This window comes from Convolutriloba macropyga, chromosome 1 (assembly GCF_964194025.1).
Source record: "Convolutriloba macropyga chromosome 1, txConMacr16.3, whole genome shotgun sequence".
Classification (NCBI taxonomy): Eukaryota; Metazoa; Xenacoelomorpha; order Acoela; family Convolutidae; genus Convolutriloba; species Convolutriloba macropyga.
Window position 1 is genome coordinate 58,092,293 of NC_134468.1, and position 19,241 is coordinate 58,111,533.

The 19,241-nt window shown below is 34.7% G+C and overlaps 2 protein-coding genes across 2 annotated transcripts in view; both read right to left on the bottom strand.

Moving 5' to 3' along the window:
- Positions 1 to 19,241, bottom strand: part of LOC142340818 (RNA-binding protein 25-like) — a 259,293-nt gene that overhangs the window by 151,771 nt on the left and 88,281 nt on the right. The gene's annotated exons all lie outside the window — the stretch shown is intronic.
- Positions 918 to 8,890, bottom strand: LOC142350092 (uncharacterized). The gene is made up of 4 exons (XM_075401976.1): positions 8,401 to 8,890; positions 2,408 to 2,505; positions 1,818 to 2,024; positions 918 to 1,450 (listed from the first exon to the last, which is right to left on the bottom strand). The coding sequence occupies exons 1-4, from the start codon at positions 8,732 to 8,734 to the stop codon at positions 1,271 to 1,273; spliced, it is 819 nt and encodes a 272-aa protein (XP_075258091.1). The 5' UTR covers positions 8,735 to 8,890; the 3' UTR covers positions 918 to 1,270.

The following is a 19,241-nucleotide window of genomic DNA, read 5'->3' on the forward strand; positions in this document are numbered from 1 at the left end:
GACTTTTGAGGAATTACTCCCTGACTGAAATTGCCATGTAAGAGTGGGCTGCAATGGGAGGACTTTTGAGGAATTACCCCCTGACTAAAATTGCAATGGTTAGGGGGGGGGGAGGGTAAAATGATGTGAAAGTGAGGGGGTAATATTTTTTGAAGGGGTAATTCTAACAAAAACTTATTATATATGTTGACCGTCAAGATATGGACAAGCATTGACGGTCTGGAGGTTAAGGAGAACCAGCTGAGGGTACAGAGGTTGTGGTTTCAAGACTGTTAGTCTTCGAGTATTGGGGCCAAAACAATGTAAGATTAGGGCTTTTAAGGGGGCTAAGTTGATGTAAGAGTGAGGGGGTAATTTGTTCAGAGGGGGTAAAGTGATGTAAGAGTGGGGCTGCAATGGGAGGATTTTGTAAGAAATTGCAGCTCAAAACTCTTACATCTTTGTGGGCTGATTAGGCTTTCAACGGGGGTTAAAAGGTGTAAGAGTGAGGATCTTTGCCACCCTTGACATCATTTTACCACCCTTGACAGACCAAAAAGATGTAAGAATGGGGGTTAATTTGTCTTTTACCCCCCTACTCTTAAACCATTTTACCCCCGTTGGAAGCCTAATGCAGCCCAAAAAGATGTAAGAATATTGAGCTGCATTTTTCTTAAAAAAGTCTTCCCATTGCTGCCCGACTCTTACATCGTTTTGGGTGGAAAAAGCAACCCGGGTGGGTGTTGCGTAAAAGAAGAATTAATGAAATCTTAGGGGATATCAGAAATTCTGTTTTGTATTACGTCAGTTTAGGTCTTTAACCTTATAGCTGCACCCGAATTAATTGCGCCTTCCATTAAAACGTTTTAGGACAATTTTTTAGTGGCTTTATGTTCTAGCCCCACAGAGATACGGTCAGAAGGTTTTTAGGAGATAGATTTCACATTTCAGAAAATGAATTATAAAATATTTTCTTTTCAGAAAATCCTATTTTCTGATTATCACACTAATCTTTGCCAGGAAACCGATATTCAGTAGTATTTTTGAAAAGCTCAAATAATAAACTGCACTTTCTCAACTGTAAACTTTTTGAACTTTCAGAAGTGCGGTTTCTAAAGAAACAGTCAAACGAATCTTCGTTCGTCTAGTTGTTTTGTGAAAGGACGCCGGAGCTAATCGAAATATGTGTACAGTGACATTTATCTGCATTAATGTGAACTCAGTTCAAAAAAATTTCCAAATTAGGCAATATGAATTTTTGTGCAATAGAATAATTGTTAGTTTTTGGGAGTCAGTTGCCACCGCGTGATGTACCCCCAATTCCACCAGAGTAATGTGGAAAAGCGGAAGGAGAGAGGAGGAATCCGCTCCAAGTGGTGGTTCCAAACTTGCTCTCGAGTGAATTGCCGGCTGCCAAGTAGCAGGAGACAGAATCGCCAGCATTCATTTGTACTATTGCTGAATTTGTCATCTGCGAAATACACCCGCAGTAATTGTTATCAAAGTAAGATGCCAATTGGCTAAGATCATTGCTCGACTTTTACTACGGCCCTCCACCATGCAATTTGGGCGGGCAATCGGAAACCCCCGTTTTTTAGGTTTTTGCAAAGTCGCAAGTCGCCCCCTCCCCCTCCCCCCAACTTCGGAAGCAGAAGAGAATACGGAGGTATTGTTGAACAGATTCGTTTTTGAACTGTTTTTTTTTTGTTGAGTGTTTCGACATCTTGAAAAAAAAGTATTTTGGGTTTCTACAAAGTCATCAGAGTTCTTGTCTGCTCAAAAACACGCTTGATACTGTTAGAACGGTAAAAAAAAATATTCAAACGAAATATACCGACCATGATGAGAGGCACTTTCTCTCCACCGGTTGCGGGGTAGCCCATGGACTGGAGGGCGAACTTGGTGAACCCACCAGAGACCACCCTGACATAAAGATCATCGCTCATTCTGCCCACAGTGAGTGTCAAGAAGTAGAGACCAGACACTGGCGCCACAAAATCACTCCTACTTGTCCGGTTGAAGTGACCACCCACATTCACCTCAACCTAATCAAACATTTTATGCGGCGTTGCCTGCAGCTTCGTTCCCATTTCGCTCTGATCAGATTATTATTCTACCTTCATCAGCAGATGCAATATTTGAATACTAATGAGAGCCCTTTTTTGATATTGCCAAGCGAACAACTGAATTGAGTTTGGATCATACGCTGAATATTGTTCGGAATCATTTACAAACAAACTTTACAGTAGTTTTTTCCGTTCTCTGAAAAGCGCAGAAAAACCGATAAATGCACAAATTCCAAAATGGGAAGGGAAACAAAAGTCAAGTAGATAAGAAACAGATGTTTATAGCTCATATGAAGCTTATTTTGAAAAGCTCTCTTTTTGAAAAGCTCATAATTTTTTATCACTAATTTAACACAACGTACATTATCGAACTCAATCTTCTGCTCCCTTGTTGGTCTCTTCATAGAAGAATCTTTCGAGACTGAGAATGCCACCACTTCAGCCATCCCATTAATTATCCCTGAATCACACAAGGCCATCGTCAAATCAAGAGTTCCAAAAAATCCAGATTAGTTGAAATTTATTGTTTTATATTTCAACGGAGACTATGCTTTATGTTATGGTAAGTTAAGCGGAAATCAGAGAAATAATAACCGAAGAAAAATCTTTATTTTTTACAAGTGTTATCGTAAACTGGGTGGAAAAAATTGCTCCAGCTTATCTGGATTTTTTGCAACAAGAATGAGATTAGTCGGAGCAAGTTTTACCAAATTTTTTCTGCGTATAAGTATTCGTTTTTCTAACAACTTCAAAGCTTTCTTAACTTTTTCATAGTTGAGAATAAATTGTGTTCGTGCTGAATATGTATCTAGTAAATGAAATATGATTATATGTATCTTGCTTTTACACCGTCATCTGGACATCCATATTAATCACTTGGAATCTTGCTGAGTCTAACGGGACAAAAAAAATGTTCTGGAACCTAATTTTTTTTCTACTAAAATGCAAAAAGATTTTGTGATATTAGCGACACTAAAATCGGATAAACTACCTAGTAAAATTAAAATCAAACAATACAAAAAATTCCTCTGCCCAGTTTTTAACTTGAATCCTTGTTTGTGGAAGGTTACTTGTTCAACATGGCATGATTTTAAATTTGTGAAAATGGATTAATCTTACAGTTGTTATAAATACGTATAAACATAGAGCGTTTTTTTCTTAGAAATTTTAGAAGGAATTTGAATTCACGTTAATTTTCTGTTGAATATTAAAATAATTTGTAGTTATTTGTGCTGCCAGATTAATATCAGTTGCAGTTGTTCACTCGTTGATATCTCTCGGAGATCAGTGTTGCTTTTTTAATGAAAAGATCATCTGTACTGGTTATAAGGAAATCATTTGTATTTTTATACGTCAACAAGGAGGCTCGTTAATGTGCGTTCGCACATGAAGTTCCGACCCGAGCTGATCTACATTTTTGTCTTAATTGTCAACCAAACGAAGAGATAACCAAATATAGATGTTTGAGATTTAAAAAATCGTTTCACACCCAAACTATTAATTGAATTACCTAATGCGATGCCTCATTACAGCGTTCATGAGATCTGCCAATAAAACGACTACAAGAAAAAACAAAATAAGCAAAAGTAAAAAATTAACGGCAAAAACTCAATACCTAAATGTAAAAGCACGTAGTAAACAACCTCAAAAAACAATTAGACAAAATCTTAAGTTCACAAATTTTCCTTTACCTTAACTATACAGCAGATTGAATTTTTCCTTAATGAGACTAGGTAACAAGTAAAAATAAAAAGTCAGGCAAAATTCAAAAATCTCTCAGCATTTTTTAAATCAATTAATTTCAAACGTCTTAAAAATCATATGTTCTAACAGAATAATTGTCAATAAATTTACTAACAAGTCATTACGAAACCGATAAGACCTGTTTTTGGTTAGACAAAGCCATAGAAACGGACTGATGATACAGAAAAGCTCAAAACATTACAAACAAATATGGCGAAAAGTACAACAAAAACAATACAAAAAACTATATAATTTTCAATAAACGACAAAAAAATTTGAAAACGAACAATATCATAAACCTCAAGACTACTCGCTTTAAATTGACTGCATAGAGTAATATCATTCATTCAATGCTCAATTAGAAGCTTAAGAGATCTCTCGGCATTTAAAGACTACATATCAATAAAAAAAACAGCAAAATCTAAAAAATGGGAAACAATTCTCGAAGCCATCAAAAATGAACTTTTTAGAACAAACGTTTTTGTTTACAATTAAATTTTAGACAACAACAGGATTTTTTTAACTGAAAACTTCAAAAAATCAACAAATATGAACAAATACTTCAAAACCCACGAAATCTTTCATAAAACCCATATTATCAACAACATTAAATTCCATAGCTTTCAACGGAAGTCATCAAATACGCCTCATTATGACTATATTGGAAAAAAAAGGCGGTTTGATTTTGACCAGTCTTCAGTTAGACATCAGAATAAGTCTTATGACTGAAAACAACAACAAACACAGGCGAAAAAAAACAAAAAATTCATTAGTAAAGTGCGAGAAGAAAGTGTCGAAGCCATTTATTCCAAAAGTTTTTCTTTGAAAATTTTATCCATTTTTCTTGTAAAATCGTCTCTGAGACAATGGGAACTATCAAAGTTGGAATAACGTGATAAGATTCCAAGAAAAACAAAATTATGAGAAAAAAATCCAAAAAATAAAATATATATATATATATATATATATATATATAAATATATATATATATATATGAAAACTTGTCGCATCGAGGTCATAAGGCCAAAAATTGAAGATAAAACAGCTAACCAGATTACTCTTGGTTGCACATCAAAAGACGGGGGTACTGTCATTACTGAGACTGACTTAGAGTTCAAAAAAAAATAATTTAAGATCGGCTAACGTTCAAAAAAAAATTTCAAATTTAATTGTAGAGTCTTAACAACCATTTGCTGTTAACTCAAACCACTAGATAGGTTCACCTAATGCTCATTAGGAAAACTATTGCACTTTTAGTCAATGTGTCTTTGGCATAGGACTTCAAAAATTCAGTAAAATCTCAGCAATGAGTTCAAACTTTCTTTAAAAATTACGAGCACTCAGAGTCGAAGTCAAAAGAAATGAGCGGTTTTTCGAAATCTTATTTTCTGTTCAATGGCCATCAATGGACTGTAAATGAGCTTTGTCATTAACGGAACCTAGATATGAAAGGTGACTGTTCTCTTAGTGTCTTAAAAAACAAACTAATATAAAAATTTTTCTAAAAAACAGCTCTCAAATAGAATTCACGAGACCAGAACTAGTCTTTTAAATCACCTTTCGTCTATTAGGAACGCCAAAATAATGCATTCTAAAGCGTCAAAGGTAATTTTGTAATAAAAATTTTTATAGAAAAAATCTTAATTCGATCAAAAATTACGCTAAAAGTGAACAAAAGTGAACCAAATATCCCGTGTTCACATAAAATTTTAAAACTCGATAACTCCTCGAAAAAAAACGAATTTCAATAAATTTTTGATTTCGAAATCTGCGCTGAACGAGCTGTTTAATGATTTCACTCACGTCTCTGTACGATGAATATATCGATCGGCCAAAATTGTCTCAACAAAAGAAACCCATTTGAGTATATCGTTCCTCTCCCCACAAGTGGGGTCGGAACAAAAAGATGACTGTAATGTATGAGCAAAGCATGCGATAGAAAAGTAAGCCTCGACAGCAGTGAATCAACCAATAAAATTTTTACTTTAGACTAGATTTTTAATGGCTGTGTGGCTCGTACAATCATTTTTTGTTCATGTATTTTTTAGCACACTTTTTAGGTATGGTTGAAATTGCTGTTCCAAATTGAACTGTTCAGAAAGGATGTCTAAAGTCAGAATGGAAATCTGTTTTTCATCTGGCAGCGCTTCAGAAAAGTCAAACGCTTTCTTGATTTATTCCATTATGAGCGCAATTTTTCTAAGAATAAGAAAATTTCTACGCTCTAACTTCAGCTGCCAATCACCAGACAGTTTTTTTTTCTGTTGCATTTCATTCAAGATCAACTTGCACAAGTAAACCAAAGGAATTGGCAGATGAAATATCAACATCAATTGGCAAAAAATGTCATCTGGTAATTATTTTTTTTATTAACCAACATTGGACAATTGTCCGCAAAGAATGCGTCCTATTTCGCGTCCCATAAGCGTGTGGACAAAAATTGATATCAATGCCGCTTGTTTATACTGAGCAATCCAGACGATACACCTGCAAGATGAGTTTGATTAAAAAAAAACCACGGGTATATCAAAACATTTAATTTTTTGTGAAGCACGACTTTGAGAATTTTGAGACATTTTTTAGTTCGAATTAGAGTGTTTGATGTTTTGAAGTTCTCATATTTTTGGTTTAAAAAAATGGCTGCGAAACTGTTTTTTTTTGTGTTGAGGAACTCTTATTCTGAAATTGCTACAATAGAAATAGATCTAAAGTTTTTTATGTTTTGTTATTTGGTAAATTGGAGAACGTTCTGAGATTTTGGCGTCAATCATTGTGTCTACTGCTACTACACTATTCTACTCGCATGTTGATAAATAAAACCTTACCAGCATATCTTAAATTTTTTCAAAAACAAATAGAGAATGATTTCAGTATTGATTGACAATTTATTACGAAATGGTGCTCAAAAAAGTAAGAACTCTAGTTTACGCTTTCCAAAAAAGCGACGAAGAGTTTGAAACCCTGATGGCTGAGCAAAATTTTTCAGAAGATTGAATGTTTTTTAAACTGGGTTTTTGAATGGAATTTTTCAACAGTTTTTTAACGTTGAGTCAGCAGGTAAAAAATTGAAATATTGTTTAGATCTTTTAAAAATCAAATATGCATTAATTATGTCAATATTGACCTTACTAGAGATCATAACCTAAAACAGGTCCTAATCAAAAACAAAAATTGAAAAGCCTGATGTTCTTGAGATATCTATTTTTATGGTCTTGCCAACGAAACACATGATCAAATAAAAAAATCTTCTGCATTAAATTAAACTTTTCATGCTGAGCATAGTGATCGTATTTTCAATTAGAACCAAAACTGGACCGTATTTTTTCGAAAACAAAGAGGTGTTCAACGGTTTTACTAATTATGCTTGTTCACTCATAGCTGTCATCTCTATTTATTTTGATTTTATAATGGAACATACAAGAGTTTTGAACGTGTTATCACTTGGTTGAAGAAGTTTTGTGATCTTTTTGTGACTAAAAATATGTAACATTGACTTGATTAAGATTACTATGTTTCTCAAAACAACAGATTAGCAGTTAAGTGAATCAATTTTCATCGCTCAGTTTAGTTTTCTCACACATTGAATATATTTTTTATATTCCCCACTCCGATTGTCAGCTCCTAATATCTGAAAGTATGGCTGTTCTTTTTAATGTCTTCTAGAAAATCAAAGTCATAACACCTTATAATTCCACTGCTAATGGTACGAACGCAATACTTTGCTGTGAAAAGTTTTGCTCATACACCGTAAACGTTTAATCTTCTGCTGCTTCAATTGCGTAGCCTGTCTTATCTGTAGGATTTTTGATAATGTTCGTGTGCAGAGAAGAAGTCACTGAAACGTCAAGAGCAGCGGAACGCTCGACGTCCACGATAGCAGAAAAATGTCTCCAGGTAGCCAATTGCTACGAACGATGCGGTTTCGTTTTTCCCTTACTGGAGAAAGTTTAGCCGTTGAACAAGCCGTTGATTTTTTTGTAATGCTAAATTTTGCCAAAATATCACTTTCTGAATTCAAATCTTATTTTTAATCTACAATTGTCTTCTTTTTTAATTCAGGAGGGCCCCCTATGTCACAATTTGTAGTAGGGTGAACATTAGTACGGTGCATAAAACTATAAACCTAGGTAGAGTGCATATCTTTTTGAACTTTTAAATTTAATTTATAACTTGATTGAAATATACCATTCCCAGATCTAGTTTTTTAAAAAATATTTGAAAACAAATCTTAGATGTTTCATGAGATATCATATTTCGCTCAAATTTCATTTGAGAATTTGTCGAAGATTCTGTTGATCCCCTTTCAATTGAAAGCTTGCTCCATTTTTGTATGCTTTATAACACTTTTGTTGGATTATAACTTCTCCATGGGTATTGTATCTGTGACCTATTAATTTTTTTCGAATGGAGCAGCCGTTTATTCCCCAATTTATTTCTTTATTTCTTGGTTCAACCTTAATATCTCACTACAACTGAGATTCTGAAGAAAAGACTGAACTGTAATTCAAATGAGATATAACCTTTGATTTAAACACCATCAATCTAGCTTCGAGAAATGCCGGATGTCGTATCAGATATTAAAGTCGAAAACTAAAAATTCGTAAAATTTTACCTGGTGGACCTCGAGGACCGGGAAGTCCAGGGTTCCCATTAACCCCAGGCACTCCAGGTATGCCAGGGGTACCCGGACTTCCACTTACACCAGGAGGACCGGTTGGACAGTTGCACTGGCGTGTGTCTTGACTGTTGTCCAGATTGCTTCCAGAAGAGAAGAATGACGTTCCTTGATTCTTGTTGAAGTCTGGATCTCCCGAGTATTTGAAGTAATTATCGCCGTCGTTGAAGTCTGATAATTGTTTTTGTTCACTTTTGCCCAATTCCTTGGCCAAAACACAAAATATAAATAAGTTGATAAACACTATGAAAGGATGCCGAAATGCAGACATTGTTTTTTCCCCCAAAAACTCAAGAATTTTTCTCAGGACGTTTGTTAAGCTCTAATTAAATTTGATTTTTACAAAGAAACCCTTTGATCGCCAAATATCTAAAATGATAAAAGTTTACCGTCTAAAATTTGAATGAAAAATGTTTATGCACATGAATCCCACAGGGGAACTTGATCCCAGAATAAGAATGTGTGGATAGCCGTAAAACAACGAAGCATGCTTTTTAAGGCAACTGACAGGTGTCACAGGTGATAATTGGAATCTTAGGTATACAGAATACCTGCTCCAGTTTCAGGTGAGGTCGGACATATAAATCCGTAGGCTTAAAAGTGATTGGTGGTTGATCAAATTGTGATTCTCTCGTGAACTAGATTCTGAAATTAAATAAATACAGTCCTTGAGCTGTAAAAACATTTGTTCATAACAACTTTGTAGAGGAGGCTAAATGTACAATAATTGGTTAATGGTTCGAGCCGAATGCACAATCTTTTGTTTATCTCATGCCAGATTTTCCTACAAAGTTTTTGATTTTCGGCGAATATCTTAAAAACAGTCAATTTCTGTCTGCATTTTCCAAGAACATTTTAAATAATCGGCACAAAAGTTTATCAATAACAGAACTTTAACAGAACTTGAAGAAAGCAAATTGAGGCAAAATAAACTTGTTCCAGCTAAATCTGATTGTTTCAGAATCCACAGGTGCATAACAGTGTGATGGACTTGGCTGTAAAATAAGTTTTCAAATGTTACATTTCTTGGGTCTAATATATTGAAAAATTAAAAATTGAATCTTAAGTATATGCTTGGAGATTTTTCAGTTAAAACACAAAAAAATTCGTACAAGTAAAACAACAATCACTAAAGCTCGAAAGAAGCCGCAAAAAAGCAAAGTTTACGGCTTTCTTTAACAGGATCTATCTAATTAGAAAATCTTGGTTCATAAACGATCATTGTTATCAGTTCAACCCATGCAATCACCCATGCAATCACACTTGTTTCCTTCTTGGAAGAATTGTTTGAGGTAAAACTTCCTGTTCTGGGGATCAAATTTCACCCGCAACTGAGTTACAGCTAGTGTGATGATGCATTAAATTTCGAGCTCCCCACTCATTGGGTGAGTCAAAGACGTATCAGTATAGATTGTCCCCGCTCACAGATGACCCACTATTCAAGGCTGACTTGCCTCTTAACTTCTGCAACAAGGATTCAAAGATTTGCTCCACTTTCATATGTGTCTATAAGCTCGCATCCCTTGCTAGGAGCATGATGGCAGACCCCCGAATTGCTGTAACAGAGACTGCTTGAAATAGTCTACTGAAGGCTACCGACAACTCCACCGGCTGAAAATTTTTGTTATCAGCCAGAGTAGCGATTCGTTTGAGGGTCTTACGAACTGTCTCTGAAAATCCTCCAAACGTTTCGAAAGCCAGAGGAATGAATTGAATTCCGACTTCACTACAGTTTTGGGCGTACTGTTCGCACTTCCTGTCCTCAGCAGCTGACAGTGCGAAACCACTCTTCTCCAACGCATTTATAATGAGGCCTGACTGCAAGGGAGAAGTGACGGTAACGTCTAAAGCTGCTGGTTAACCGGCGTTTCATACAGGTAAGAATACATCGCCCGGTCTGGAGTTATTGTCGGGTAGTAAACTTTTCTGTTCACAGATGGGAGACAAAAGAACTCCCGAGCATGCTGATATAATTTTATCTCGTATACGATCATAACGAGAGATCATATCACCACGATCATGGCATGACACCGCATGGTCGCCCATTACATCTAGAGTCCCAGATTTACAAAAAGAACATTTTCTCTCAATCTCGTACAATTTTACACCCAGCTGATATTTGAGAGCAACACGGAACTCATTGGAAGATAGGTGTAAACCCAGAGGTGGAATGGGGGCTGCGGATAACTGAGGTAGAGAAAGGGAATATAAGCGAGCTTTTTCTTCTATGGAACTTTGTTTTCCTAACAAGTTGTCAAAGGCTGGGTTATCAAGTTCCTCCTGAATTTTTCTTTGAGAGGAATATGTCATCGCAATTTCGGTAAATTCTTCAACTGCTTTAACAAATAGGATGTCTTCAGTTGGATTATGGCCTGCTAATTTTTCTACAAGAACAGAGGATTGAAAAACAGATCCAACGTATGCAGCCTGAACTTGATCTGCTGATCGTCTTATTCCTACACCGGTTGTATTGATTGGAAAGCATGCTTGGTCCCAAGAGGTGTCTGACAACAAAACTCCAAGAATACCTTCAAAAGTTGCACGCTGAACCGAATCAAAATTTCGAAGGACTTTATTTGATTCGACCGAAGGAGAATTGCATAGCAAAGAGTAGACATTTTTGGGAGCACCAAGGCAAAAACGCAAAAAAAAATAGAAATTCCACCATGTGTTTAACGCGTTTGAGTAAACAAGAGGAAACAAAAGCATCAGATCCTAAAGCAGCTCCTAAAATTTCAATTCCATCTACACAGTTCCTCTTGATCAAACTGTCAACTTTCGTCATGCCTTCGATTGACCATAGCTCGCACATATCCTTCAAGAGTTCTAAACCAAATTTGTCTCCTGATTCTGAGAGAATTTCTAACGTTTTACAAAGTTCGATCTCGGTTCCTGCAATAATTCCGTCATCGAGATGCCCGCAATGTTGCAAGAGATTTGGTAATTTGCTTTCGATTTCGTCAACAAGAGGCAAGATGGCCAAAGAAAACAAAAGTAGACCTAGTGGATCACCTTGTTGCACTCCTGTCTGACTGTCAGCAGTTGCGCTATTGAAGAACAACTCACTATGCTTCGAGTAACAAAAGGATGCAAACGACATTATACTAGGCATCAAAGTTTTGTTTATCCGAGGAGATGACTGCGCTTCACTGATTTAAATTCGTTTCTGAAATCTAATTGAAATATGCCCCCACTTTTTACTCTCTTCATTCTTTCGAAGGTTATTTTTGTGGCATGCACTATGCTCTCGGCACCTCCCCTGACAGCAACTCCCAACTGCTTTGCACCAAATAAATTCAACCGCCTCGATGGCTGCTTCTTTTGCAATTCACTTGGCAACAAAGCGCCGAATAACTTCAGCCACAGCAATAGGTCTAATGCCGGTTTTCTTTTTATTCAATGCTGTTAATGTAGCACTACAAAAGACTGGAGCCACAAAAACGAAGCTTGAGAGCTGGCCCCTGCTGGCCAAGTTCACCAATTTGGTTAGGAAATTCATTGCCCGCTTGGATTGATCGGAAATTGAACAATTAATTGCGTGGAGAAGATGCTCTGGGTACATTTTGGACGGCCCAGCTGCTGTGAAATTCGAAGACTGGAGCTGCAAAAGGACCTTTCCTGCATCGAATTGAAAAGCTTCGCAGCTATAATCTTCCATCGGCTCCAGAATTTCGTTTTCCTCTGGATGCAGTTTTTTGAGTTCAATGAGGGTTTTTCTGCTGTCAGGTGCTATTCCCTCCGATGATAAAATCTTTGCCGCACGACCAAACTGTCCCTGAAGACAAAGTGTTTTCGCTCGGGAGGCAAGCGCTTCAATTGTGCTGTTGCTTTTATTTTTTGCTTGCTTCATTGAAGCAGCTTTGTACCGAGGCTGTTTCAAGCAGCTGAAAATTTTACCTGGTCGACACTAATAGTAACAACTTTAGTTTTTTAATATTCGAATTACTCAATGTTGGGAGGGTTTTTACCAATGTGTATTTGGAAAACGTACAACGACTTTTAATTGATTTTTTCTTCTTTTTATGTTTGCTTTTGAATACCGGATTTAATCAATAACTTATCAAGTTTTTACCCAAATATTTCCGGGTGCTCTCAAAAAGTTAATTAAAAATGACACAGTGTTCGGCTGTTTTTTGAAATTAGAAGGTACGTGATTTAATGAAACAATTACAGGCCATAACTTTACTCATTACGATTGACTTCTATTTTTAAAAAATGTGATCAGAACAAATCAAGCAAACTTAAGGTTTATTTTTCGTTTTCCGAAAAAAGCCATATATTCAGATTATTGAAGTTCTATTTGACGGTATTCAAGATCGCAATCATTTTTTTAATCCAGAAAAATCGCGGGTTGTTAAAATAACCATAAGCCATTTAAAACTGCTCGAAATACACATTGCCCTATTGATTTCCAAACCTGCAGTTTATATTTTAGAGAAGCATTTGTTAAACTTTTTCATCATATTTAAATAACCGAAAAACGGCACAGGAGAAAAACAAGCGCATAAATTTTTGAGCAAAATATTAAGGGTAGAATTGTCAAACAATTCTATCGGTCGGAACTTCAATTTCTCGAAAATTTAAAATTTTGTTTTCAGAAAAAAAATTCGATGACTTTTCTATGATTCCTTAAAATTGGGACACCTGGTTTAATAAATTTGTCGCGATACAAATTTTTCTTGAAAAGATCTATTTTGAGTCTTAAATAAATTCATTTTCAAGGATGCAGATATTCAACGCACAATGTTTTCATTAGTGTCTTATATTTTTAAATCTTTTTTTAGCATAAAACTTGAAACCTTGCCAGAAAATATTCCCAAATCCGTCATCAAAAAGTTGTATACATTTTAATCCGGCTTTTCTTCTATTAAAAACAAAAGGAGTTAAAGTGCTGCAGTTTTCAGTTTTTGTTTGACTGAGACATTAATCAATGCTCAATTTTATTAATAAAAACAAATTAAGGCTGGTTATGGACAAATTACGGCCGTGAATAATGTCATAAGACGTAATTTTGAACAATAAAATATACTTCTTACATTGCATCAGCTTAACCGCCCCTCTCCATTCTCCAAATTAAATAGTTTTTTCATTAACTCCCCATTTTGAGAAGCAAGTTCGTAGAACATTCACGCGCTAACTAAATAATAGAGAAAAAATTGGGCATTCTGATTTAGCGTACGCCTAAGAACAGCGAATCAGGCTCCCGTGGGGCAAGACCACTAAAAGAAAATGAACAAAAGGGAGGCTAGTTTTAGTATAATTTTATTTGAACATACAAAGTGTACGATTATCTGATTCTCAATTGCAATTGAAACTAATTGTACTAACTAGTACTCTCAACATCAGTTTTTCTTACAACAAAAAAATCCGAGGTTCCAAGAGTTTTTCCAGCAATATCAAACTTGTTTAGGTTCTAGTTTGATTTTTGCTTCTTTTTCTGTTTGTTTTTGAAAACCTGAATTGCTCTGTAACTTATTCAACTTTAGAAAAATATATAAGTTTTGGATGCTCTTAAAAAACAGAAAATAACGTAATTGTGGGTTAGGTTTTTCCTAAAACAATCAAAGGCCAGTGTTCTAAAGCTAAACTGCAAGCAACTTTTTATGCATGAAAACTGACCTTGTTTTTTGTCTACAAAACAATTCAACAATTCAAACAAACTTCAGATTTTTACATTTTACTGCCAAAACTTTTCTCATGTTCAGATGATGCAATTCTGTTTAAGAGTAGTTAGGCTCGCAATCACCTTCTTCAATTAGGTGGGTTCAAAAACCATTTACATGGCAATCAAATTGGCTCCATAAAAAGATAGCCCTATCTAGGGCCAAAACGTAAACTTCTATTGAAAGCAGCATTGTTTCCGAGAAAAAAATTATATCATTAAACGGGAAAAAATAAAACTTTTGCGGGTAAAAAATTATATAAGATAACAACACGCCCATAAATTAGATTATGGCAATATTTCTCGGGTTTGATGTTAATAAATGAATTCTATCAATCAAAGGCTGGATTTCTCAGAAGTTTTAATTTTTATTTGTGAAACAACCCAAGATTTTTATTAAATTCCAAAAAATTGGACACTTAGTTCAACAAATTATTTCAATCAAATCCTAGTAAAACAAAGAGGTACAGTACTCCTGACTTTTAACATCATTCTCAAATATTTTTATTTGCAAGGATGCAGATGTTCATTACTTTTTTGCGGCAGTGCTTTTAAAAATTTTGTATATTTTGCCATGAAAACTTTTTACTGTAAAACTGTAAACTTTAGCCTTAATTATAACCGAATCAGTCAACAACATGCTCAACAAATTTCAATTCTCAGATTGGATTTAATTTATGTTTGAATAAGAAATTTACCACCGCTCAGTTTTTTCCACCTTTAACTTTACTTGATACAGATTGAGACTGGTCATGGACAAATGTTGACTATGAATATTAGAGTCATAGTGGTGTATTTTTTTTTTAAAAAAAAACGAAAAATAATGGACATATTGCGCCAGCTTAGCCACTTCTCTCCATTTTCGCAGGCATAAAATGGGATAAGATAACAGCAAGCCCATAAATTAGATTATGAGCAATATTTCTGGGGTTTGATGTTTACAAATGAATTCTATCGCTCTAAAACTGGATTTCTCAAAGGTTTGAAATTTTATTTTCTCAAGGAATTCAAAAAACTGTTGTTAACTTGCAAAAAAAGGACTTTTAGTTCATCGAATTATTGTAATGAAACTCTGGTAAATAAAAGAGATACGGTTTTACTAACTTTTAAGATGATTCTCAATTAATTTCATTTGCAATGATGCAATTATTCAATACTTTTTTGCTGCAGTACTTTTAATACTTTTGTATATTTTGCCCAGAAAGCTTTTTTTACTGTAAAGCTTGAAACTTTGGCCTCAATTGTAACCGGATCAGTCAATAACATGTTTTACAAATTTGAATTTTTTTGCTGGATTTTTATTTTGGTTGAATAAAGAGTTCACCACCGCTCAGTTCTTTCCACATTTAACATTACTTGATACAGATTGAGACTGGTCATGGACAAATGTTGACTATGAATAATAGAGTCATAGTAATTTATTTTTCAAAAAAAATAGAAAACAATGAAACCATTGCGCCAGTTTAGCTACCTCTCTTCATTTTAAAACACACCTAGTTTTCTAATGGGTCTTCATTTAGAGTACCAAGTTTAAAAAAATTTTGGCTTTGTGTACAGAATACAACATACATAGCATCATAAAGTAATTAGAAATCTCAAGGGCGCGTGCGCCTGAATATAAGGAACCAGGTCTTGTAAGGCATGACCAGATTGGAAACTGAGCATCAGAGGAGCTCGTTATTTTCTAATTTATTAAGCATGCAAATGGTATAAAAACTAGATTTTCTGTTTTTTGCAGATACAGTTTTCTCTTGAACAAAATGATTTTGAGCCGTTATTAAATTCAGTTGCAATGATGCAGATATTCAACACAGAATGTTTTTATTAGTTTTTTATATTCTTGAATATCTTCTTTTAGTATAAACCTTGAAACTTTGGCAGAAAAATGCCCGAATCAGTCAGTAACTTGTTGTACAAAATCTAATCCGGCTTTTCTGTTATTAAAAACTAAAGTTTACGAATGATGTCATAAGACGTAATTTTGAACAATAAAATATACTTCTTACATTGCACAAGCTTAGCCGCCACTCTTTATTTTGCAAAACACTTAGTTTTTTCAACAATTCCCCATTTTGAGAAGCAATTTCGAAGAAAGTTCACGCGCTAACTAAATATTAAATAAAAAAATGGGCATTCCGATGTAGCGTGCGCTTAAAAACAGCAAATCAAGCTCCCGTGAGTCAAGAACAGTTAAGGAAAATGAGCATAAGGGAGGCTAGTGTTAGTATGATTTTATGCGTCAATCCCATTATAAACCCCCATGAAATTATAACCCCCGCCTTTATGGTATAATTACCACGATAGGGGGTTATCTGACCACCAAGCTGGGGGGATATAATGGTAAAGACTCAAATTCAAAAAACATGCAAGAGTTACGAAACCTTGATTTTCAATTTAAAATAAAACTGATAGTATTGCTATTCCGCAATTAAAACTAGTTCTCTCAACATTAGTTGTTCCTACAATCAAAATATCCGAGGTTCCGAGAGTTTTTCCTGCAAAATCAAACTTTTTTAGATTCTAAATTGATTTTTGCTTCTTTGTCTGTTTGTTTTTGAAAACTTTAATTGCTCTGTAACTTATCGAAGATAAGAAAAAAATATAGTTACCATAAACAATTTTTGGATGCTCTTAAATAACCGAAAATAGCGTAATGCTCGGTTAGGTTTTTCCTGAAACAATCAAAGGCCAGTGTTTTATAGAAACATTACATGCAATTACTTATACGTGAAAACTGACTTGGTTTTTCTTTCAAAAAAGCAATCAAACAAACTTCAGATTTAAATTTTACTGCCAAAATTTTTTTCATATTCAGATGATCCAATTCCGTTTGAGAGTTGTTAAGCTCGCAATACCCTCTTGATTTAAGCGGGTTCAAAAAACATTTACATGGCATTCAAAATGGCTCCGTAAAAACAGCCCTATCTTGGGCCAAAACTGAAATTTCTATTGAGAAAAATGTGTATCATTAAATAGAAAAAAACAATTCATTAAATAGAAAAAAGTTTTCGTAAGCATAAAGTGTTTTAAGATAACACCACGCCCATAAATTAGATTATGAGCAAAATTTCTCGCGTTTGATGTTCATAAATGAAATCTATCGCTGGATTTCTCAAAAGTTTTAAATTTATATATTACATTTACTGAAAAAATTTTAAAAAATTTTGATAATTCCCAAAAGATTGAACAATTAGTTCTTCGAATTATTTTTAATCAGTTCCTATTAAAACAAAGAGATACAGTTTTCCTAACTTTTAAAATGATCCTTATTCAATTTCGTTTGCATTGATGCAGATGTTCAACACATTTTTTCTGCAGTGCTTTAAATACTTTTGTATATTTTGACCAGAAAGCTTTTTACCGTAAACCTTGAAACTTTGGCCTCAATTGTAACCGAATCAGTCGATAACATGTTTTACAAATTTCAATTTGTACGTTGCATTTTTATTTTTAGTTGAACTAAAAGTTTATCACCGCTCAGCTTTTTTCAGCATTAACATTACTTGATACAGATTAAGACTGGTCATGGACAATTATTGAATTTGAATATTAGAGTCATAAAAGTGTATTTACCAAAAAAAAAAGAAAATGGATTTATTGCGCCAGCTTAGACACCTCTCTCCATGTTCTAGTATACCTAGTTTTCCAATAGCTCCTCATTTAGAGCAGAAAGTTCAAAGATTTTTTAAGCGGTAACTAAAGATTACAACATTCTTAGCGTCATGAAGTAATTATAAATCTGACACAAGGGCTCCTGCGCCTGAATACAAGAAACCAGGCCCTTGAGGGCATGACAATATGGGAAACTGAGCATCAGAGAAGCTTGTTATGTTTGAATTTTTTAAAGCATGCAAATGGTACAAAAACTAGGTGGTCTTTTGAAAAGGTTACTAAGAGTAGAATTTATCATATTGATAATCAAACTGCTTTTTGTCGACTTTTACAATATTTTTGTTATCTCTGAAATTTGTGCTTTTTTGTCAATTGATAATCTTTATCAAAGTCATTCTCTCAGCATTCTTTTTAAGACATTGGTATCGTTTTCCTGAATTAACTGTTTACTACCTCTGCACCAACTTAGATACCCTGACTTGACAACTCTATTTCCGCAGCGTTTTTTGCATTAATTTTTTTAAAAATAAATTTTGTGGCAAATACGCTTATAATTGTGATATCAAAAAAATCACAGGGCACAATTTTGAGGTGATAGTAACATATCTCAGCAAAACTGTGCCGATTTTCCTCAAAACCCAATCAATGTTTTCATGATTTTGTGTAGCTCGTTGAGTCTTCTGCTTTCACATTTTACAATTCTCAATCTCCGAAGAGCCAAGTTCTTTAATACCAATTTTTCCCATAAACAGCTCAAGATTATCAGATTGTGGGCATTTTAAAACAAGCAATTTGCGTTTTTCAGCCACAGTTAATTGACACGGCTAAAGTGCCTTCGAAATTCTGACATATATCTTGAACCGTTGCGGGGTTCTTGAGTAATGCCAGATTTTCTCAGTGGTTTGACCTGAGTCACGTAACTTATAGTTCAACTGATACAAAGACCAGGTTGATAAACCCGATTGTTAAACCCGGAGTTGAAACAAACCAAACGTCTCCGTCTTCGATAGCGAAGCAGCCAATAATTTATAGTGGTTTGATTCAGGTGACAAAATTTAGATTGCTAACTAATTCCAATTTTTTGCAATGAACTTAGAGTTAAAAATAAAGGCAAAAAATTAGAATTTACTTCTTGAAGTCTAATTTCAATCTTTCAAACAGAACTCTCTTCCTCGAAGTTTTAGAGACCAATGAAATTGTACCCTGGGATCTTTAACTTCGTATAGCATCAGCTGAGAGAACAGAGAGCCGGAAAAATTCTAATCCCAAAGCAAAGTTTGTCGTCTATCTCATTTTTATAAGTGTAGATCGGACTCGATCAAGTTATTTGATTGGTGACCGGCGTCTGATATTCAACTGTTTTTCTCTGATCGAGAGTTGACTAAAATTATGAGATAGTTTTCAAGCAAGTAGATCTGAAATCTTCAAGACGTCACAGTGCATTTTCTGCGTCGCGTTTTGCACTTTTTCTTTTAACCGATTTTTACTCACTAAATGTTTTCAG

Bases quoted from the DNA above. Each gene is read 5' to 3' on its own strand.
- LOC142350092 (XM_075401976.1), bottom strand. From the start codon at position 8,734: ATGTCTGCATTTCGGCATCCTTTCATAGTGTTTATCAACTTATTTATA. The intron at 2,506-8,400 runs GTAAAATTTTAC...TGTGTGATTCAG, and splicing joins CGGTCCTCGAGGTCCACCAG to GGATAATTAATGGGATGGCT. The intron at 2,025-2,407 runs GTACGTTGTGTT...ATGTTTGATTAG, and splicing joins AGAAGATTGAGTTCGATAAT to GTTGAGGTGAATGTGGGTGG.